The 24,589-nt window shown below is 40.2% G+C and overlaps 1 protein-coding gene across 2 annotated transcripts in view; it reads right to left on the reverse strand.

Annotated features, from left to right (window-relative positions):
* The window catches only part of AFAP1 (actin filament associated protein 1), a 118,664-nt gene that overhangs the window by 36,481 nt on the left and 57,594 nt on the right, over positions 1–24,589 (reverse strand). For both annotated transcript variants that reach the window (XM_065634284.1, XM_065634283.1), the window contains exons 3-6: positions 23,736–23,833; positions 9,180–9,288; positions 3,475–3,686; positions 453–632 (exon numbers count right to left, since the gene is read on the reverse strand). In XM_065634284.1, coding sequence (XP_065490356.1) covers positions 453–632; positions 3,475–3,686; positions 9,180–9,288; positions 23,736–23,833 — 599 coding nt within the window. The remainder of the gene's footprint in view (positions 1–452; positions 633–3,474; positions 3,687–9,179; positions 9,289–23,735; positions 23,834–24,589) is intronic.

A 24,589-nucleotide genomic window follows, 5' to 3' on the forward strand; every position in this document is an offset into this window, starting at 1 on the left:
TGCCCGATTTTTGCAGGGTAGCCTATGGCACTTATGCATATATACCACCCCAAAAAGCCACCTGGGTGCCAGCCCCCTCCACCTTAGGGAATTCAAACCTTCGGCTCACTACCAGTGTGCCCTAACCACCAAAGCTTGCTGCAGAATAAGCTGGAAATGAAGACAGAAAGGAATTTGCCGGCTCTCCTCTTGGTGCCAGATTATTGTGCAATTAGCAGTGAAAATCATACACAGCAGCAGCAGCTGTGTAGCACTCGGCTGCCGGTAGCCCAAGGAGCCACTTCAAGGTCTGAACATTAAGTCTGTATTTCTGCAGTCCCAAATTAGATGAGATTTAAGTGGCCTGGATTTGCCTGAAAATCACTGTCTGTATCTCAGTTTTTAACATCAACTGAGCAGGCAACAGAAGCACTTGTGGGTGGAAAAGCTCCCAGTCAGAAATTCCTCCTTACCTTTAGCCACTGTTCTGCCTGCTCTTTGCTCTGCACTGCCAGAACCAGGGCATCCGCTCCTTGGTGCGAGATTTTCAGCTCATGCTTCTTCTTTTTGCTGTCTTTGGGAATGTATGTGATACTGCAGTCATTCAGGAGTAGCTCCATCTGGGGCTGTTGGTCCTTGGAACTTTTGTAACACTAAATAAATGTAAGGAAAGTTCAAAAGTTAGATATTACCTTTCTGAACCCTGGGGGAAAGCTGTTATTATCCAGAAATGCCATTTTAAAATTTTTAATATTTTTCATGCACCTCTTTACCACATACCGTCGAGTTCAACCAGTGCCAACTTTGCATTTCTCCTCCTCATCCCCTCTATAAAGCAAAATTACTTCCAGACTGACATTAATAGACATCTTTTATTGCAAGACAGGTACAACATATGGAGAGCATTAAGCTTCTCTGCGTTATCCTCATGACTCAACCTTGACCTTGATCAGGTAGGAAGAGGGTGATTTAGTTATATCTGTTCCCATGTAGCAGCATAGTAAACTTGTACAGTTAACAACTGTAAAGCCCAGATGCTTACCCTGCCCTGCAGCAACAGCCCAGCAAATCAAGGCAAACTTAGGCCAGTGCTTACAAGCCGCAGCTGCAAAGGCGCTGGCACGTGCCTTACTCAGCTGTTCTTCTTTTTCAGATAAGTAAAAAAAATACTCATGCTGTGGAAAGGGGGCAGAGTAGCAGGATGGTAACTTTTTCAACTAATTCAGTTTAATCAGTCACTGCACAAAACTGCATCGGTCTCCATGTTAATTTACTCTATGAGCTCCTGGCTAAAACTATATGACTGACAGAATGTTTTTTCCCTTGACAGCAAGTGCTGTCAATGAAGAGCTATTTCATGCTGGAACATGGATGACCTGTTCTGTGTTTGAATTGGTGATCTGAAGAGGAGGGGTTTCACGTTACATCACTTGTCCTACAGACCAAGTCCCTGTCCCCATCTTCTAGCACATCAGTACAGCTGAGGTTCCTAAAGCTGCCGTAGAGTGCCAGACTCCAGAAAAACATTTAATTGCGTATATGAATATCCAGTTATTTTATATACTTATGTATGTGATCAGAGAAAAGCACATAAACTTTTGCATGCCAGCATCAGTATTCATGTCATGACGCAACTGTCAGGAAGACAGTAGCTGTTAAAGTTATGTTATAAACACTACAATTTAGGCTGAGCAAATACAGCCAAACTAAAGCAGCCTCTGCAAATCACTCATAATCCTCCTGCCCTCTCCAAAGCCCATTAACTCAGCTTCTCTAGGTTGGTTATAAACTTTAAGTTTGTAACACTAAAAAAAATTAAGTATTCAAGCTATGAGAGCTTGAAAATACACAACATTAGTCACTTTAAGAAGCAATAAACAGCATATAATTTCCTTTATATTAATTTAAATATTTTATTTATAATTATACCTTACTAAAATTGAAGTATTTATACATTAAAAGACTTCAAGTGAAAAATGATTCCCTACTAAAACGTCTACTTCTAATTAAAATATGTTGGGTTTATGATGACAACTGCATTTATAACACAAGCAATTACTAACCCCTAAGAATATACATATTTGTTTTACTTGCATACCTCATAAGCTAAATGTCTAAGTCCTCCTTCAAACAATAAACCAATCTTGTGTAACTTGGTCAATAGACTTCTATTGTGATTTTTTTTTCTTAATCCGCATTACAGAATTACTGAAAGACAATCCCTATAAGGAAAAAAGGCTTTTCAGACCACACATGTGGCTGAAGGAAGTAAAACAGAAAAAACCCCATATTTCTATACAGAAGAACAAACATAATTGTAGAAGAAATATTGTGTGACTTCAGAGGAAAATCTGCTTCTTTCTTTCTTTTCTTCAAGCTGTTATCAGACAGTCCTGAAATCTGATATGATCCTGATATGTGGTGACAAAAAGTGAATAAAGAATAATGGCATTATAACAATATAATAAAAACTGAATCAGAATCAACATTCTTTTTAACATTTAAATAGAGGAGGATACAAAAATTATATCCTCAGTAATCACTGGAAACTAGCAAATTAATTCCAACTATATTTTCAGAAACCTCTTACCCAGATATCTCTATTTCATACCCTGTTATTTCCTATACCACCATAAGCACAAATGTACTTGGAAAGGGAAATTGTAAGCTAAATTGTATCAGTGTAGAATAATGAGGTTCTACAGAAAATGTTCTATCACCTGTTAATCAGCTTCTAACATTCGGGATGTTGCAGTAATTATTAGCTACATTAGCTGGAAGCACCAGATAGGAAGACAGGGAGTGCCTAAGACCCCAACTTATTTATTACGGTAAGCATTAGTTCACTTATAATGACACAGAAATCAGTGCTTCCCTCAATCAGGCTTTCTTTTCAGAAAAGAAGACGACATCTATGAGCAGATAATTTACTGACTTATGGGATCTTTTACTGGCGCCTCCGATCAGAAAGAAATGTAACAGATTTGCTTAAGGAACAAATATATCCACTTGTTTTTTCCCTTCCTATAATGCAGCTGTGCATCATGTGAATACTGCATCTGTAATTACCGCAGAACAGATGGCAAAGGTTTAGTTTAAAGTGTATACACTGCCACAGCATATGCTGCCAAGTGAATTCTCAGTCTAACAAGGGACTTTTCTCTCCAACTGCCTGATCCAACAGTTCATACACAAAGCTCCCTATGAGATTTTTGGTCCACGGGGAATGAAAGATTGGATTTACAGTTTCAGCATTTTTTTTTCCCAAATGAAATATGTTAGTACTTAATAGGCCAGACTTTCTTTCCAATATCTTGGAACTGCCTGAGCTTAAGTGCAATAAAAATCAAAGTTCTAGGTGGCTAAATGATACACTTATAATTTCAGTGTAGAACATATTCCAAAAACCATATTCCCAAAACCATATTCCCATAAAAATAAATATATAATCTGAAAGGTAAAAATAAAACACAGTTAGATAAAAATAAAAATTACCAGTAGTTTGTTTTCTTTGATAACACACAGTAGTTTGGTCCATTGCCCAAATCGTTTCTTTCTAAGGAGGAAGGCACAGATTTTGGCATCCTTCACCAGATCCATAGAGGCCTCCTCGGAAGGCCACTGATGTCTCATTTTCTTCCCCTTTCCATCCTCCTCCTCTTCATCGTAGGATTCATAAGAGCTGCTCATAGCGTCTGAGTCATAATCTTTAAGAAAAGCGTAAAAGCATCAAGTTAAAAAATTTAGGCATGAAGTGCACTGAAATAACTGAAAATCTCCACAGTGTTCACTTCAAGTTAAGAATTTTGTAAGTCAGCCATGAAAAAATTACTGTTTCGGTGCTTAGTAATATCAATACATTAAGATAATTGAATAAGAGATGCTGTTACAAACCTTTATACAAGACCTGTACTGACACCTTGGGAATTTTAATTGAAAGAATGAGCTGGGCATACATAGGCAGAATTTTAGGTAGTATTTTATTATATTGAACATATTATTTTGCAGATAACTTCATCTTTTGTAATTATTTTACTGAGAAACATTTGCATCTTACGCTATTGCATAATAGAAAATGTAGGCACAGAAATGTCAATATTAGTACAGAATATCAAGAAACAATAATGAGTATGACAAAGGTCACAAGAGTAAATTATGAGGCACTATCTACCTATCATAACATTTTATACAATTCTCAAATGCAGCACTTGCAATGATATAAATAACGTTGAATAGACAATGTTATTCCTTGAACTAAAGATTCTGCTGGAGTTAAAGGCATTCTGCAAAAAATGTTTTGTTATGTGCTTCGCCTAAATACCTTAAACCTGTGCCAAGTTTGGCGATCGAATGGCAAGGTTCCTTTTTAATTAAAAAATCTTTGTTCAGGCCTTCATTTTCAACAATGCAGTCAGCTCTAGCCCTAGTCCTCTCGACTACAAAACTAATTAGCCATTATCTCAAAACCCTCTCTTCTACCATCCATACTTATTTATTCGTTTATGTGGGTATACATCTAGAAAGCCCTTCAGATAATAACACCTGAGGGCATGCCTATTATCCACTGGAACATGTTCCCATGTTGGAGAATTGATTGGAATATTTTGACCAGCTGAAATTTCATCTAAATACTTCAAGTATACTTTGATATAATTTTAGGCCAGAAGGTGGAAGAAAATCTCTCATTTGCTTTAGCTAGGTGAGAAGGAGACCTGGGACAACTGGCATGAGGACAAGAGAGTGGATTGCAGGAAAGCTCATTTGAAATCAGTTCCTACCTGTGAGTAGACTCAGAATGGGAAATACCCAGACCTCACATCTCTGAATCAAGACTAGATACTCTGATCTGATCTGTGTTTTCACAAAGGCTACAAAACAGTATATGTTCATTCCAAAGTGGAAGGAAAATAAAATTTGAAGCTCTTGAAACTTTTTCATTTTTTTTTTTAATTAACTGCTGTCTTCTGGGCAATTCTGCTATGGACTGTTTGGTTTGGGTCAGCTCCATACACACAAGTGGTAGAAGCCTCAGATGATTATCAATGGGAAAACACTACAATTTTTCACTTGCTTTACAAAAATCAAGAGAAAGATGGAAAAAATATGGTAGATGTTTAAACTGATAGATTTGGAAACATTTACTCCAGAGTACTTATTTTTGCATATTTGTTTAAAAGAATGCGTAAGATCTGGTAGAACTTGCCACTTCATCCATCTCTTCCTCCTAGTGAAGCAGGAAAGAAAGTCTAAACAAAAACCCACCAAAACCTGAAACAAACCAAACATTCTCCTCTCCAACCTCCTTTTGGAGTGGCTATCCACAACGTTTCGCACAGAAACATCAGGAAATGTTTGAGAGATCTTCAACTAGTCTCAAACACAAGGTAGCACGCCAGCCTGTTTGAAGCAGAGGCAGAATGATTCACGTGCTATTACCAAATATGAAGATGTAAGGTCTAGTCATTAAACCAGCACCTTCAAGAAGGCCTTCTCCCAAAGGTATGGGCTAAAGGACAAGCTGCCTAAAGTTGCTGTCTCTCTGGGAACTTCATATTTAAGTCTGCCTTTCCCTTTAAAATAGTAATACTTAGGTGCCTATAACCTGCTCATCCCTTCTTTGAATTTAGTAGTGATCTCTGTTGCAGCTATGCCACTGTCACGATGTTCCCCTTGATGTTTGCTCCCTTTCTACAATACTCTTTTACCTCATTTGTGATTTTGTTCCAGTTTTGGCAATAATATCATTCTGAAACTTTTTTTTTCCTAAGGTAAGAAGTAAGAAGTCACTACTCTACAGTGAGATATGGAAATACTATTCTAGTAGAATTCTTCCATCTAATTACTAAGAAGATTTATTTCCTTCAAAATTAAGAAACAACCTGCTCAATGTAAGAGTTTCTGGGGGTTCATTTCCAGCAGACCAACTTGAAACATGAACGTATGGGAGGGACACTCCTCAAATATAATCTTCCCAAGAAAGTGGAACTGTGTCATTTTTCTACATTATGAGTATACACTGAAGAAGGGATGTTTGCATGGCAAAGTCGAAGACTCCAGTCAGAGGATGGTCTACCAAATATGCCTTCCACATCTGCATTTTTAAGTAGTATGAATCAAAAGGATGCAAAAACTGAATCTGCTTTAACATGTTTTTTTCTTTCCTCTTTAGGCCATGATTTAACTTCTCCATATTGCAGAAAAGAAGGTTTCGCTTTGGATAAAATTATCAGTCATCTCTGTCACACGGTAGAGTGTTGCTTTTGTTTGTTCCATAAAGCCCATGCAACTGTCTCACTTTCTTTTCAGCAAAGCTACTGAATTAAATCACTGTTCTTTCCTCACAACATTCAATCTTATGACTTCTTTTCTTACAGCAAGTTTTACCCGTTTCTAAAAAATTACTTGTAGGAAGTCCTGACTGAGACTTCATAGTGCAGATTGAAATTCTGCACATTGCATATCCTACAGATACTTCCCATATAGGCCCACAAGGAGTCCAAGTGCAGATTTCATGTTAGTAATATGTTGTGTGATCAGCAGAGGGATTCTGCTGGCATGGCAGTTGCAGGTTCATCCAAATCTGTTTATAGGAGGACAAAAGCCAACAGGAGCTGCTGAGGCTCCCATCCTCAGACAGTCTGATGGGATCTCTGGGGACCTGTTGCCATATCCTGTCCATTAAGTGCTCCCTGTGTTTCCCTTCTTCATTTGTGGGACTCTTGGCCAGAAGAGTTTGCTGTGTGACTCACACCAGGAAGGGTGACCACCTTGGAGTACTCACATCATCTGGCTTAAACTTTGCTGCTCTTTGCCACATCCTGCTTCTATTCTTTGTTTCTCCAAACTGCTGTATCACATCCAAAGCGAGGCTTTTAGGCTCTGAGACACAAACTAGCATGTGTAGAAAAAGTGAAAAACATCTCTCCAAAACAAAGCGGTTTTATTAAATCTACCAAAGTCTCAGAGACTTCAGATGCATTGATCCAACATGTTTCAGTGGTGCTAATCTACCTTTTTTTTTGTTCATCTTCTGCATTTTCTGATTATTCTAGCTTCTTTTGACATTGGATTTTCACCCTTATCTTCACCAAAATTTTCCACTTTAAGGAGTGAAAATCACAGCAGACTTCCCCATTATTTGCAATATTGTATCCCAAAGATTAGTCTGTAATAATTTAGGCATATGGTACAGACCAGTAGCTTTTAAGAAAGAGAAAAAGAGTTATCAGACAAGGCATATACAGTCTTGTTTTCATCTACATGCCAGTGTTTACTTACAAACAATTGCAAGGACTTGGGGAGGTTAAGAGAAATTTCATTTTCATTATATCTATTCTGCAATTTTCTTCAGTTTCTGTTTGCCTTTACAGATAGGACACATGGTATGTAAGCCTCCTTGCTATTAATGACATTACAAAAATATTCTGTAAGCATATTTACCTAAGATAATGATCCCAACAGTTGTTTAACAGTTTATCCTTGCACTTCTTTCTTATGGTCTTCATCTCAAACAGTCTGAACAGCTAAGGTTACATCTTTGGTTAATATGCTGCTTTGGTAGCTTATTTTAATTACCACACAACTGGATTTAGTGGAAGTTTTGCTTGACTGGAGATAAATTACTAATGACATATTGAATTAAAAATCAACTTTATTATGAAGAGCAGAATACTTTTAACATAAATTAAAAGAGATGATAAGGATGTCAGGACATAAGAAAACATAGCAAAACCACAGTGAGATGATAAGTTATACTAACAGAGTTTTAAATGTCTGTATATATATACTTAAATTAAGGAATTATTAATGAACTTTTAAGGCTGATAGCCTTATGGATTTGGATGGTTAAGTACAATAAGAGATCAGTTTCATATTTTGTCTTTTTTTTTTTTCCCTAGGCAATCCTTTAGCAGTGCTATCAATATTTTTCTGCCTGAGCATGGTTCTTGTCTAATGACAAAACACAAATCAGCAGTTCACCAGATTACAGGGTGTAGCAGGACCACCCTGCAGCATTGCAAGGGAGGAAATGAGGAGTGATTCTGCTGCTCTGCTGAGACTGTATATTCCTTGATTTGCTTTACAGTATGTGAAACCCTTTCTTAGCTTGATTTTCTTAGGTAAATTAAGAGCCGCTAGATAACCTCCATTTGTGCAGTGTACAAATGAATAATTAATGTTCTAAGGTGACTCCTATGCATGTGTGTTAAGAACAGAGACATCATTTTATTCTGGTTCAAATAATAAAAATTACTGTAAAATGGGGGAAGATATGCCTTTCATCTTTGGGCCATAGAAAATAGCAATTTGTTATAAATCAGCCATGCACAAGTCATAAATTACCCCAGCCAATAAAAAAGCAGCAAAAAGGAAAATCTTTGAAATTTCTTGGTACATAACGTCCTGCTGACTGACCCTGCATAAATGCTCACAGCAGTCATTTCAGTGCTTCATCAGTATGCTCTCTGCACAGCTCCACGTAAGTGCACAGGTCTTTGCATAAGTATTCGGACGTGAGAAAGAGTATTTGTGTGTTGCAGAAAGGCATTCTGGTCGTCCGTCAGAAGGCAGCCCTCTGCCTTTTGCACTAAAAGATTACTCACAAAAATACTATCATGTGCATCAAAACATGACCTGTTTGATCGGCCAGTATGACTGATTTATCCCTGTCTACGTCTCATCAGAAATGCTGCAAATCACATATTTTCAATAATTATCTTTTTCTTTTTATTTGTCTACTTTAGCAAGTAATTCAGTGCAATAGAGGCACATATGTAGATCTGTGGATCAGTGCCAGTTTCTGAGACCTCTACATTTCCAGTATTGTCAGTTTAGAGGGATTTACTCTGGACAATACTTAACTCTGGAACTCCAGGTCCAGTGCCCCCACCACCTTCATGGTTCAAAGCTGCCCAAAAGACTAGTGGCTGATTTGGACCCTCTGTTTCCAATAGCACCTGAAACATGTTTAAGTGCACCTAACTGGAGCTCCATGTTTAGTTTTCTCCAAAGGGAGCCTGGTTTGTGCACGTCAAAACAGTTCTGCAAACCAAACCAAGGCATGGCCCCAAAAAGTCTAAGCCACGCTTACAACACATCACCACAGCACTAATAGAGATGCAGCTGTCAGATACTAAAAAAGCTGTAGGACACTGGAACTACCAACTGCTCAGAAACCGGTCTGGATACATATTACTCACTAGAAGTGATGTACTCGGGAGCCTTCCCAGGACTAAGTGGTACTGCCTCTTCGTAATAGCCTTCAGGAAGGGAAGACGTTGGTAATGGTGGAGGCCCGTTATCTGGTGGCTTAATGAAGAAAAAAAAGAAAAAGAAAAAGTGATTACAGATCAACGAGGTGTTAAAATAAACATGGTCGGAACATCTGCTCATGATCCGTGCTAATGTTGTCAGCCTTATAAACCCAACGGCTGCCTTTCTGACCATTTCTTCTGTTAACTATCTCTAAAAGCAAGGCTCTGGAGGGTGAATTAGATGTGTGCTCTGCAGGGTTGCATCTTTTAGAAGCCAAACAAGCCTAAATCTCAGGATTTTCATATGTTGTTATCAAACAATAATAAGTATAGGTTGAGATTTGAAGCAGTAAAGACCATTACACCTAAAATAATTCGTATTACAGCAGTAAACAACAGTTTGATTGGACAGTTTAGAAAAGTTAAATAGCCAGGGCTGGCAGAGATCAAGGACAGATAATTTAGATCGTATTTTCACAATGTATTTGTTTCCTCAATGACAACTCAATTCTAAATATAGACATTAACTTTTAAAATGCTATTGCTACATAATGAAAACTGAGCTACAACCAAAGAAAAATTTGGAACATGAAGAAACAATTATATTTCAAATACCAGGTCAAATTCTAAAATGCTTCTTTTCTAAATATAAACCTGTTTTAAATTTAAAAATGACCTACTGCTGGTATGTTGTTATAGTAACAAAGTAAATTTAGTACACTATGACTTCTTCCATGTGACTTTGCTGTTCTATTTCCTTAGGAAGTACCAAAACAACTCTATTTTCTAGAATTCATTCATATTTGCTACAGGTTTTAGTTCCATATTTTCCTATTGGAGAAAATATTGAAGACTTTTTCCAACAGCAGTAGTTTATTGTACGATTACAATAATATAACTTGTAAGTAGAGTCTCATTTCTGCAGTAACATATTTACAAGACATCTTTCTCTTTTTTTCCCATGTAATGAAAGAGATGTAATGGTGTTTTCTGCATTGGACTGATCCAGTCTAAACTTGGGGAACAAACAGAGTTACCAAAGTAAGAAACTGGTCAGAGTGGGCTTTGCTCACGGTCCAATGCAGATACTTCTGGAGTGCAATTCAACGTGCTGAACAGTCTAGTAGAGGCATAGACCTTTCTTCCACATAATATAGATGAAGCCACAGTGCCAGACTCCTCTTTTGCTATAGACCTAAAGTTACCCAGGAGGAACCTGAGCTTTAATAACATGTGCCATTAGCTGTAATGAAATTACTTCTGTGGGCACTTTCAGGGCTGGATTCATCTTTGCTTGTTTCAAAGCCAGACATCTCCAAATCTCATTACTGATTACACACCTATGCCAGACACCTAATTCTTAACAACATTAGCAAGATGAGTTCCACCCTTAGTGTGCTCTGTATTTAAATTCATTTTGAGAAGGTTATTCCACTTTGCAGATAAGAGCTTGTGTATTCCTGATGTGCAGGCAGGCAAGGAGCTAGTGAATAAACCTGCCCTTCAGCTCATCCAGCACTAACCTCCCTTTGTGCACTGAGTAAAGTCATACACTTCCTCACAAACAATTAGTTGACTTGTGGCTGAACATAAAAATTCTTCACCAGACTGAGATTTACACTAATATTACCTCCACATCAAATGATACAGCCAACTTCATATGTCACACTCAATCACAGATAAGAAATGGCAATTACTGGTATCTACAATGCGAACCAAATGAGTTTGCCTCACAGACCAGTTTTGTTAGAGAAATTATCTGTCAAAGAAAAAAAAATAATGAATAAATATTACTTTTAGCATAATATCCCTGTTATTCTGCTGAAAAAATCCCAAACGGCAAATACGCACATCATCACAAAATAAATGAGTCTTTCCCAGGTTAGTTGCTGCTGCACAATAGGTGTAAGGGACATTAAAAAATACAACATGTTATTGATACTGGAAAATTGACAGCACGTTATGTATTTTGCTGTACATACCTGCATACATCAGCTCTATGTGGCCTGAATTGCTAGATACAACAGGGAGAGCTGCCTCCAAAGAGTTTGTATTTTCTCCTTTCATGCAAGTGAGTAGAGCCTTGCTCAAGTGAGTTGGGGTCAAGGTTTTTTCCTGGGGCAGTGTAGATTCATACCACCCCTTTCATAAGACAGATATATTAATATCTTGGTCTAGTCTTAAACTGTTTTCCTCATCAGGTGTACATACGATATATGAAATTCTTATAGTTATTAAACCTAATTCACCCAGGAAATACCCATCCTGAGGGTCATTCCAATTTTGACTTGACACAGCACCAAGGCTCAAAGCTATCTTTTATCCAGAAACAAATAAGAGGTTCCAATAAAGAGGGGGGGGGGGGGGCGGAAAATCCTTGTTTTTAGACAAAATGTTATTCAGAAAGAAAGAAAAACGGAAATGAAACACAAATGGTGCTTGTCTGAATTCGACCCTGCTGGAGCACCAGTTACTCCATACAGCTGAGGCGGGCTGGGCTGTGCAGCCAACGTCAACACAGATGGAATCCATTGCTGACTTAACTGGGCCCTCCTCTCTGAAATGCATTTTGCAGTGCTTGCCATAACAAAGTTGAAAACAATTATAAAAAAGATTCTTAAAAAAAAGAGAGAAACAGAAACATCCAACATTAAATACTTTCTGATTAAAGCGAGACTGCTTTAATAATGAAAGAAAATCCAATTGATTGGATTCAAAATAAAAATAACTCACGCAAATACCATAAACAGCTACATCTTTTGGGAGCTATGGAATATGTAAGAGTTTGAGCATGAAGAAATGTAAAAAATACATCAGAGCATTCTGATATTACTTGGTAATATTTACAGTGCTTTATTTTTTTTTTACTATTGCTAGTTCCATTGTTTAATTCTTTCAACTTGGCAAGTTTTTAGTGGAAGAATTTTGATGAAGTTATGAATTATGAACTGAAATACTTCTCAATTCAATAATGTTGTATTAGTTACCTGAAAAATAAAATGCCATCAAACCCACAAAACTATTTACATATTCTATAAAAGGATTAAATCTCAAAAAACCCTGGAACATGTGTAGTCTGAGTGGTATCAGGAGGAAAGACCTGGCAACCTGCACGGAAGGCATTAGCATGAATTCCTACTTTTACATTTTTTTGCAACAGGCCACAGGGATAAGAACTAGAGAATGCTGCCTTTCAAGACAAATAACCTTGCTCAATCACAGCAATAAGAACTGAGTTTAAAAAAAAAAAATCATTATTTTTACCTTATTGGAGGCAAAGGGACAAAGATGAGTAAGATTGTTACCCAGAATAATACCGGTAATACCGAAACAATACTGATAAAGCTGTTTGTCAAGTGCTGGGTCTGAGACCATATGAGAGATGCTTTATTTGAAACCAAGAAGCGTATGGAGTGATAATTACACTACTGAATTGAGACCTCTGAAGACACTGGACTGTTTGTGGGATGCTCCACTCCAGTTTACAGGAGGGACTGTTGAGAGAAAGAAACAAATATCTCCAAATAATTTACCTGGACAGTAAAACTCATTATTTTACTGGACACTATGAAACGGACTTATTGGAAATATTAGTTTTATGGCATATTATGGCCTTCCCCTCCACCTGCTGCTTTGTGTTCCACAGGCCACAAATAATTTCTTTCTTTATCCTAGGAGATAAAGTATTTTATTTCCCCTATCTGTCCAAGGGTACCTACCAAGATAGACAGTAACATTTTTTTTTAGGGATAGTCTAGCCGATATCGGCTGACGATATGAAAGTATATAGTGTGGAAAGTGGTGTGACAGACAGAGGAAAATAAATGTCATCATATAGGCGCCCGAGGATATAAAATCACTTTACACCCCAATGAAGACTTATACTCTGTAGGAAATAGAAAGGAACACCTCCCTTTATGCGATGATTTAGGACGTGGAGATTTCCAGAGCAAAGCAGCGACTTTAACAGAGGCAGGGACTGTCAGCACATCCGTGCTGCAGGCACAGGCTGCCAGCAATTCAAGGGCCATGCTCACACGTGTGTTATTAGATCAACCACCAATTCGGATCCAGCCAGACTGTGGAGCCAGCTGCTACGTAACCCCTCAACACTGAAAAGCAGCAACGTGAGACTGGAAAAGTGGTCACACACTGGTGATGCATAATAAAGCTATTCAGAAGCCAGCAGGCAAATGTGGGCTGTCAGGAAGAAACACTGACACATGCACATGCCATTTGCTGTGGAGCAAGTTTAGACCTGACCTCTGCACAACCCCACCGCATCCTCAGCCTGGGAGAGGGAACACATTTATGATCCCTTTCCCCACACATGAAAAAATGGAAGTCCAGAAAGGAAAATGAAACAACAAACTGAATACCAATGCAATTGGCAAAACTACTGCCAGAACATTGCAAGCAGGCTTCATTGTAGCACTGTAAAGACTGCATATTGGGCACTAGTACTTGCCACACACTTGGTATGAAAGCCTTTAGATAAACTCAAAATTGCTAAGGCACTAAAAAGAAATCACTGTTTATTGCCAGCAGTTGAGGACCTGGATGGGGACCTTGGATTTATTCAGGACAAAAGTGCTGACTATATGGGATGTTAAGACCACATTGAGCTGTGTAGGAGTGAAATATTAGCCTGAGCATAGACAAGCAGAAGCTGAGAAGAATTCTTCATTTGACCTCAGCTCTGTATTCCAAAGTTATAAATTTCTCAGCTTGTCAGCTGGACCCTACAAAACCAGGAGCCAAATGATGTGAAAGAAGTCTAATAACTTCTTTTTTCAGCCTCTGAGCACATCTGACAAAAGACAGTAGACCAGTTGTGAGAGTTGGTCCGAAGAACAGTTTCTGCCTGAACATCGCCATCAGGGACTTGGAGAACAGAATGGACTGAGAGAAAGAACTGGACAATGATTTGGAGAGAGGCCTGAAGCAAGGAATTGTGTTGTGCAGGTCTCTCCGACCTGGGGGCTACAGGTGCAGTATGGACTCTACCTGCTGCCTGAGCCAAACTTGCCCCCACCACCTGAGAGGAATTGCGTTACAAAGGCCTCTCCGACCCGAGGACAATAATTGCTGTCCAGAAGATGGATTTTCACCTGTTGTTTGAGCCAGACTTGCCCCCCACCTCCTCCCTGTAACAAAGGCCAACGAAGGAGAGCATGCGCAGAGGCCTGCCAAGGGTCTTGAGGTCACCCGACGGACCGGTAAGAGACCCTTGCAGGCGCAGACGGGCTCTGGCAAGCGAAGCGAGGACTTTTTGGGCCTGCGCAGTTAAGCCTGGATTGCGCAATAAAGGCGGAGATTGGCCTCGCTCTACGGGAGTGAGGCGGGGTGAAGAAGCATAAAAGACAACTCCTGACGGGACATCATGGAGATCTCCCCACCGGAGGATCCTGAACCACGACGGAGGACGGGAAGGACTCTCATCACGGGACCCGAGACCAGAGGGACGCCTTTGGAGCTCGTTTGGTGGTAAACCCAGCCTCATTTCCGCCTTTTCTTTTTACCTTCCCCTTTTCCTCTACTCTCTTTCTATCGTGTGCTGCTTTATGGGCAAATTAAGAAAGCAACATTGCTTGATTGAATTGGCATTTTGGTTGCCTTAATTTTGCACCTCGAGATCAAGGTAAATGAACCATCACGAGTCCATCACCGAATGGACCGTGACACCAGTCAGACACACCAAATATAAAAAGGAATTGCCTAAGAAATCAACAGCTGAAATTAGACATGATGGGAGGACCAGCAATCCCCAGCACTCCAACAAAGAGCTGAACTGGTAACCCACAAGCTCCTACTGCAGTGCTGAACAGATGAGGGCAAGGAGGAAATGCCCGTGGAAGTGACTACGAGGTGGAGGATGAGTGTAAACACAAGTGAAGCTTTTCCTTCGTGTGATCCTGAACAATGACTTAGGCAGGTTTAAGACTATGAACAAAAGAAGTTACACATTTTGCACGCTGTCCTCCAGGGAGTGGAGGTACATCTGACACAGCCTGAGTGTGTCAGTTGACTCAGGGGTGAATGCCTAATGAAAGGTATCTGAAGAGTGCTTAGTATGCAGAGTATACGGACTGCAAACAGATTGCATCCTCAGAAAACACAGCCTGATGATGAGAAAGGATCTGAACAGACTTGCTTACATTTAAAGAATTAATCAGGCTGTACTATGGTTCCACAGTTTGATCTGAAGATTGTCTGGAGCACGTTTACACAGGAACCTCACCAGGAACTGAGTTACCATTTCACAAAACACAGCACATCTGAGTTCTCCTAAGATAACACAATAACTCCTTTACCTAAGCAACAGGAAGGTAAAGATGGTAATGAATAGGAGCAAACTGAAACAGTAAGAAATCTACATGGCATATCAACTGAGAGGAGAACCCAGTTGGTTCTTGCATCTCTGATGGCAACGTCAGCCTGTGGGAGAACCCAGACGTCAGTTTAAGTTTCAGTTCTTGCCACTGTATTTAATTAAGATTTGAGATATTAAATGAAACTGATAACATTGCAGCAGAGAATGTTCCACTGAAAGGACAGATAGCTGGAAGGAGTTACACCCAAACTCTATGGAAGACAGGAGTGGAATAAACTCTAGGATCCATGGAAGTAACAGAACATCTAAGGAAATAATTCAAAAGTGAAAAAGAACGAGCCAGAAACAAAACCATAGTATTTCTGTATCACGTATCAGGAAGACCTGGGGAACTAGAGGCCAGTCAGTCTCACCTCTGTGCCCAGTAAGATCGTGGAGCAGATCCTCCTGGAAACTCCACTAAGGCACATGAAAAATAAAGAAGCGACTGGTGACAGCCAACACTGCTTCACTAAGGGTAAATTTTGCCTGACAAATTTTGTGGCCTTCTACAATGCAGTTACACTGTTGGTAGATAACGGAAGAGCAACTGACATTCATCTACCTGGACTTACGCAAAGCATATGACACTGTCCCACATGACATCCTTGTCTCTAAATTGGAGACACATGGATTTGACAGATGGACAACTTGGTAGATGAGTAATTGGCTGGATGGTCACACTCAAAGAGTTGCGGTCAACAGCTCGATGTCCAAGTGGAGACTAGTGACAAGTGGCATTCCCCAAGGGTTGATACTGGGACCAGGGCTGTTTTAACATCTTAACAACATGGACAGTGGGATTGAGTGACCCCTCAGCCAGTTTGCTGACAACACCAAGCTGTGTGGTGCGGTTGACACGCTGGAGGGAAGGGGTGACGTCCAGAGGGACCTGGACAAGTTTGAGAGTTGGGCCCATGCAAACCTCATGAAGTTCAACAAGGCCAAGTGCCATGTCCTGCACATGGGTCAGGGAAATCCCAAGCACAAATACAGGCTGGGCAGAGAATGGATCAAGAGCAGCGCTGAGGAGAAGGACTTGGGCCTGTTTGTTGCTGAGAAGCTCAACATGAGCCGGCAATATGCACCTGCAGCCCCAAAAGCCAACCATGTCCTGTGCTGCATCAAAAGAAGCTGGACCAGCAGGTCAAGGGAGGTGATTCTGTCTCTCTGCTCCGCTCTCATGAGACCCCAGGTGGAGTGCTGCGTCCAGCTCTGGGGACCCAACATAAGAAGGACATGGACCTGTTGGAGCAAGTCCATAGGAAGGTCATGAAGATGATGAGAAGGCTGCAGCCTCTCTCCTTTAAAGACAGGCTGAGAGAATTGGGGTTGTTCAGCCTGGAGAAGGCTCTGAGGAAGCCTTATTGCAGCCTTTCAGTACCTAAAGGGGACCTACAAGAAAGATGGAGAGGGACTTCTTACAAGGGTGTGTAGTGAGAGGAAAAGGGCTAATGGCTTTAAACTGAAAGAAGGTAGATTTAAATTAAATATAAAGAAGAAATTCTTCCCCATGAGGGTGGTGAGACACTGGAACAGGCTGCCCAGAGAAGCTGTGGATGCCTCATCCCTGGAAGTGTTCAAGGTCAGGCTGGACGGGGCTTTGAGCAACCCGGTCTAGTGGAAGGTGTCTCTGCCCATGGCAGGGGAGTTGGAACTAGATCCCAGCCCAAATCTTCTATGATTCAGATTTTATAATAAAAGATTATTACACAGCCAGTTGAAAGCATTACTCAGACAAAACAACATAGTTGACTCATATCAAGCCAAGGGTCTGGATGTACCAAGAAGAGAGACGGGCTTTGATTAATGCTGGGGAATACTTACATGAATATTACATGAGAAAGATGAATCTGAATTTTAAGCAGCATGGGACCCTCAGTCAGAGGTGGTTATTGTAGCTGTGCTCCAAGAGGTGTCTGTATTCTCCATCAAAGACAAAATCACCTTCTCTTTCAGGAGTTACTAAGCTTATCTAGGGGCACGACATGACAGTGCAGACAAGATAAGGTAGTACAGTGAGAAAAGTGTATGCAACACCATTTCAACTGGAAAAATATTCTCTATCGGCCTGAGCATCCGTTCAAACAAAAACAAGAGGATACTTTGGTACTTACTGGCCTAATTCCTTTCCCACTTGTTTGTATACAGCACATTAATGAGTATGTTTAGAAAAGCAAATAGTCTGGTTCCTAACTATCTGCACAGGGAGGTTGTTATTTCAAAGGATATCTGAGGCATAGGTACCAAGGTGAGGAAAAAAAGCTACTTAAACACAAGAAGAAATGCTGGCAATGAACACTGGCATGCTGGAACAACCTTTCAAATTGAAATAGTGAGTAAAAGAAACCTCAATTATAGTAAATAGATTTTGGTAAGTTTTTGAAAGGGTTAATATTTTATAATTGTTTGCAGGAAGAGTGACTGCACTGAATGATCAAAAAGGCTCCTTTAGTTGATCCTTCATTACGGAAGAACTTTTTGAGATCCGTTCAAAGTGAAGTTATTAGACAGCTCTGAATGAAACAACCAAATTTTTGTTGAGTTTATTCTTGTGGCTTTTAAAAATGTTCTGCAAGGAGAAAAACTCCAAGGCTAATACTAGCGTAAGATTATGTTTTAAGAATAACAGAGAATAACAACTACTTTTTAGTGTTAGAAGAAAAAGCAAGATGAAATAAAGATTCATAGCCATCCACCTAGGACATGAACCCCTTGCTTTTATATGTCACTCAACTAACTGCACATTTTATAGGAATCCTTAAGACTCACACATCTTTGATTGTTGTTCAAAAAATGATTAATGTAATTGGTGATGTATCACCTTAAAAATCCTTTTGATATCAGGATGATTTTTTTCTTCTCCAAGGACACCATCTCCTTTCAGCAATTTTTAATAAATATCTGAGAGTATACCTGACAGGCAGCCAGATAAAGGGAGGCTGTCAAATTGCTTCTCCGCAATAGGAAACACATTTATATGAAACACTCCTACAGAGTGAGTGTGCACATTGAAAGAAAAGGGTTGGAGGAAGATGACCTATCCTTTTGATTTACATCTACAGGGGTTCTGGCATCTTGCTGGACACTTGTTGTGGTTAAATAATTATTAAGCTGTCAATATTCCAAGAAAAATAAAACATATACTCAATTGTACTGTGAAAATCATGCAAAAAAGCTAAGTGTGCTGTTTGTATTTGATTTTGTTGGACTGCACAGTGCACTGAAATCACCAACTGTCAGATGTGATATGACAACCAAATGTTTGAAGGCTAGAAGTATTCTGTCACTATCATGCTGTGGATAATTTATGCCAGTAATCCTCAGGCAGATCTGAGCAGCAGGACACACCGGATAGTGTCCCATTGCCTCAGCGGAAAATGCACTTCAAGGCAACTCGATGGTAGTGCAATGATGGGATCCCAGCTGTTAAACCGGCAGCAGCACTTCAAAATATGTGCAGAGCATTGGTTCTGTTATTCCTCCAAGCCCATCATCTAGCACTGTGTCTTGCCTGTCAAGCACAGGGGAATATCATAAAAGTACAGGAAAGACATGGACCTGTTGGACAGGGGCTAGAGGAGGCCACCAAGATGATCAGAGGGATGGAACACCTCTCCTATGAGGACAGGCTGAGAGAGTTGAGGTTGTTCAGCCTGGAGAAAAGAAGGCTCCGGGGAGACCTTATTGCAGCCTTTCGGTACTTAAAAGGAGCCTATAGGAAGGATAGGGACAGACTTTTTAGAAGGGTGTGTTGTGACAGGACAAGGGGTAATGGTTTTCAACTAAAAGAGGGGAGATTCAGGTTTGACATGAGGGAGACATTTTTTTACAGTGAGGGGGGTGAAATACTGGAACAGGTTGCCCAGAGAGGTGGGAGATGTCCCATTCCTGGAGACATTCCAGGCCAGGCTGGATGGGGCTCTGAGAAACATGATCTGGTTAAAGATGTCCCTGTTTATTGCAGAGGGTTGGACTAGATGACCTTTGAAAGTCCCTTCCAACCCGAACTATTCTATGATTCTACGAAAAGTAGCTGCTAATCTAGAGATGGAGAAAGAAATCTAAAATACAGGAGCCCTTGCAGTAAGCTGATTCGAGAGGGGAAAACCAATAACACTGTTTCAAACACTGTGATCTCTTCCTCTGCTGCTGACCCAGGCAAAGCTCCCGCAGCTGCTGGCACTGTATGCATCCCAGCAAACACATATTAATGCACCCAGGTAAGTGGCATTTCAGTTCTGCAGCAGAACTTCGAGTTGCCCTTAAGCTCATATCCTTCATCTGTAGCTTTTACTTCACTGTCCATCTGAAGTAGCTGTGTGCACAGGCCAGAGCAAACGAGGATTTGTGCTTTCCAAGCTTGACGGAAAGTCTGCTAGACCAGGTGTAGGCAAAGGAATGTATACAGAAAAAGAAAATTACTAAGGGATCGTGTGATTAGTTATTCGCTTCATTCAAGCACATGCAAGGTCCAAATTTGTCCCTTGATTTTAAGACCTGATCCAAAGCCCACCAAGTCCAGGAAAACTCTCTGGGCTTTAATGTGTTCTAATAAATGGAGACTTCATTTAAACTGTTAACAGCATGTCTCTAATAAAATGAATTTTATACTCTTTGCTCATGGGCTGATGAATAACAAAACTGATACAGGATTTGGCCTGAACAAACATGCAGGTCTATTTACAGATTTACAAAGGAAACCTTGCACCGCACCTGCCCACACATAATTCTGGCTCCTGGCACTACTTTAAGGAGTATTGAATTCCTTCCCACCCACACATCTTTACATAAGTAAAAGCTTAAACATCAATTCAGACTAAACATTTTTGAATGCAGAATCCCTTGAGTGCCACAAAAAGAAACAGTGGTGTAAATGAAACTCTAATTTCCATCATGCTCAATAACTGATGTGCTAAAAACATAGATTTTAAAATAGTGCATAGTTTATTTAAAGTTACTGATTCCCACTTCCAGTAAATTCCTATGTTCCAGCAGCACATTGTGTTTCCACTGGAGACTAAGACCACCACTAGAAAGTTCAGCAAGTGGAAAAAGTTTCTGTTCTGAATAGCTGAGAAAAAGAGGAGACATACAACATGATTTCCGACTAGCCATGTGAAGAAGGGCAACCTGGAACAGAATTTCCTAGCCTCTGGGTGGGCCCAGGGGATTACTTCCACTCAACTATGAAAGCATGGTCTATGAAAAGTAGCTAGGAAAGGTAGCTCAGTATTTGCTTCACTGATCAATGTAATTATGTACAGTTTCTATAGAGACTGGCATCATCAGCTACAAATTTTTAGAAGTCCATTGATTTATGGTAGTTCAAAATCACCATGCAGGAGCATTAATGGAAGGGAAAATTAGATCTCAGACACTCTCATTGATGTCCAGCCTGGTGTAAAAAGAAAGATAATACAACAGTCTCCTTATCATATCTAATAATAACGAGACGCTAACAAAGAGGCATCTAATACAGAAAGGTTTCCAGAAAACAGCTAATGGTCATTTCCATTAGTTAACACGGCTTCTGGAGAGTTTTAAACAGTCAGACTGCGGTCTAAGACTTTCACAGTGTTCAAAGGTCAAAAAGCTGATGATTTTGTCCTTCCCTTCTGACTCCACCTGGTCTTTTGCAGGACGACAGTAGTCTGTCATCTTTTTCACAAATTATGATGTGCTACCATCTTAAAATAGCAAAACTCATAACCAGTATTTGGATAATGCAGGACGACGAGAAGCCTGGGACATTTCCTGGCTGATCTCAAAGTGGCACCGACACCAGAAAGGAAGGTGAAAACCACCCTTGCCTGACAGCAGCAACAAAATTGCAGAAAAATTGGCAAAAGTCAGCTTCCACCACTATGGAAAAACCAACTCAACTTGGTGACTTCACCAAGATGAAAGTGTCCACAGCATTACGGGCAGGTCAGAGGGGAAGGCCGTGTTCAGCCTCCACTTTGCCAGGCTCAGCCTAGGAAGACTGCACTCCAGACCAGCCAGCTCTGTGTCAGCTTCCACGGTAATTCCCACTGTATCTCAGACAAATATTTTTGTTACTCCAAAGTGCAAACTGAACTACTGCAAAAACCAGTTTTGACCTCCTGGACCTAATTCATACTTCACACTGTTTTACTCGCTGCAGCTGTACCAACTTTAAGTGAATTTACACATTAGTGTATGAGAAAGGAAAAGAAGAAAAGTAAGTCAGTTGTCTTTAGAAAAACAACTTCGGTCTTCAGAACAAATTTATTAAACTCAACCTCCATAAATATGAGAGAATGAGGATCTCAGTTGGCTTGAGTTTACGAAGCTAACACCTGAAGTCTACATTTCAAAGGCATGTGTATTTTGCATAAATTTCCTGCCTCTCATCAACCCCTTCCCTTGTAATTTATGCTATATGCATCTTGAATTAAAGAAAAATAATCATTTTCAAGCACTGTTAACCATGAAATGGATTCTCCAGGTTTCACTGCATATTAATAGGATGGATTTTGCAGTCATTCAAATCTATGCATAATTATTTTATAGCATCACTTTTAGTTGAGCGGGGGTTGTTCAGCCTGGAAAAGAGAAGGCTCTGGGGAAACCTTATTGCAGCCTTTCAGTACCTAAAGGGGACCTACAAGAAAGATGGAGAGGGACTTTTTACAAGGGCATGTAGTGAAAGGACAAGGGCTAACGGCTTTAAACTGAAATAGGGTAGATTTAGATTAGATATATGGAAGAAATTCTTCACCATAAGGGTGGTGAGACACTGGAACAGGCTGCCCAGAGAAGCTGTGGATGCCCCATCCCTAGAAGTGTTCAAGGCCAGATTGGACAGGGCTTTGAGCAACCTGGTCTAGTGGAAAGTGTCCCTGCTCATGGCAGGAGAGTTGGAACTAGACCCCAACCCAAACCATTCCATGAATCTATGATTTTATGAATTAAAATAAAAATTTAAAAAACCTTGTTCAGGTCACAAATCAAAAGCTGGTACACTTAGGGAGAAACTATGTTTAAGGTGTTCTACGTAATAGAAGTTTGCTAGGTGTTTTTACTTTGTTCTGCAGTACATAACATTCTTTACAATCAAATAAAGTTTATTATGAAAGGCTAGCCAACAGTTTGATCTGACAAATTAGTTATTACATTCATAAGGTGCTACTGCCTTATAAATATCTTAGAACTTTGCATAAATGCGATAACAGGGTAACAAAGTAAAATGAAGCAGAACATCAGTCACCCAGTTGCTCTGCCCCCGTAAGATGCATCTGTACTTCCTGCTTCAGCCAATGAACGTGTGTCCTCACGGATTGCCCTTATCACTATGCACAAAATTTTCCACAAATGAATAGAAAGATGGAAAATTTATCAGTATTAGGGAAAAGGCAGTGTTCACCTTTCAACAGGTTAAACCAGGATTGGCTTACGCTTCTCTAAAAAAAAAATTGAAAATGCTTTCTTCAAATCTACTGTAAAAAACAGAGGAGCATTAAAATTTGTTTATAGCTTATTCTTCAACAAGACAGCTGCTGCCAACTGGAGGAACTGAATTACAGATTTCAGTCAGTATCTTTGCTATAACCATCTCTGAGAACATACACTTCTACTTGATCTACAGGGAATTTCCTACCCAGAGACTCCACACAAAAGGGCACTAAAGGCTTTTTTTAAAAAAAGGAAGTATTCTTCCTTCATTTTAAAACGCTGCACCTTCTTTTTTCAGCTATCAATGGGGAGCCTTCTCATAAGGCTTGCTCCAGGAGAAGCTGATCCTCAAAATCATAAGAAATTGGCTGGGACCTGTGGGTTTGGCCAAGCTAACCTCCAATACAAGGCAGGTCAACCTTTGAAGTTAAGATTAAGTTGCGGAGAATTTTACCATTCGAATTTTGGAAATTGTCAGAGACTGCAATTCCACAGCCTTTACAGGTGACCTGATCCCGGGCTTATTTCATAAGGAATTTTTTGCCTTGTTTTCTGCAAGTTAAACCCAGCTCCCTCAACCAGACCGGAGGTGAGAGGAATAATAATTTCCTTGAACCTGCAGGCTCCTGCCCCTTGTAACCATTTCTGTTCATGCTTCTCACAAACATACTCTATCTTATATATATTAATATATTTAAATTAACACTCACCAGCCACTGCTGAGGTATTTCTGGCAGAGGCATTTGAGGAGGTGCGGGCAAACTGTTGGCAACTTCTTGCTTCTGTACATGTTCTTTTATTTCAAAACCTGTGGAAGAGCAACAGACATCACTTAACACTTTGGTGGATGCAAACGTGACATTTTCTCCACACGTGGATACCACGTCTGACTGTCACACACTGAAATCTGGCACACAGTGGTGCTCACAGCCCACCTCCCAAGTGCGGTTACTGAGGCAGGACTGGAAGAATGCTGGGAATTCAGGAATTTAATCAAGCAGAACAAACACATACTTACTCTACATGATAAAGACATATATGCTATTTGGATCAACAAATACCAGACATAGAAAAAATTTACAGGAAATCATTCTGAACTGCCTATCCATCTGGAACTTGAAGGCTTAAGCAGCTACAATTCAAATACGCTGCCAGGCAGCTGTCATACAGATAAAACCATTTATGGGGGGAAGACACTACACTTGTGAACATGTCAATGGCACCATACAGTGAACAAAACATGGTCATCCCATGACCAGTGTGTGGCTGGCTGACTTTTACCAGTGGAGATGAACAACACTTGTTCCCATGGCACATTTTGGATGGGCATGGCCATCCTGCAGAAAGGAGTCTATGCCACAAGAGTGGGGAAGAGGGGAGAAGAAGAGGCCCTGCCTCCCTCCCTTCCTGGTAGTGATAATGACAGCTATGTGGCCAAACCCACAGTGCCCATGGTCCCTGAGATCCCTGCTGCCCCCAGCGCCTCTGATCACCAAGCCGTGGTGAGAGTCTGCACAAGTCCTGGGAGATGCAGGATGCTACAACACCCCAACCTGGAGCACTT

This window comes from Caloenas nicobarica, chromosome 4 (assembly GCF_036013445.1).
Source record: "Caloenas nicobarica isolate bCalNic1 chromosome 4, bCalNic1.hap1, whole genome shotgun sequence".
NCBI classification, from domain to species: Eukaryota; Metazoa; Chordata; class Aves; order Columbiformes; family Columbidae; genus Caloenas; species Caloenas nicobarica.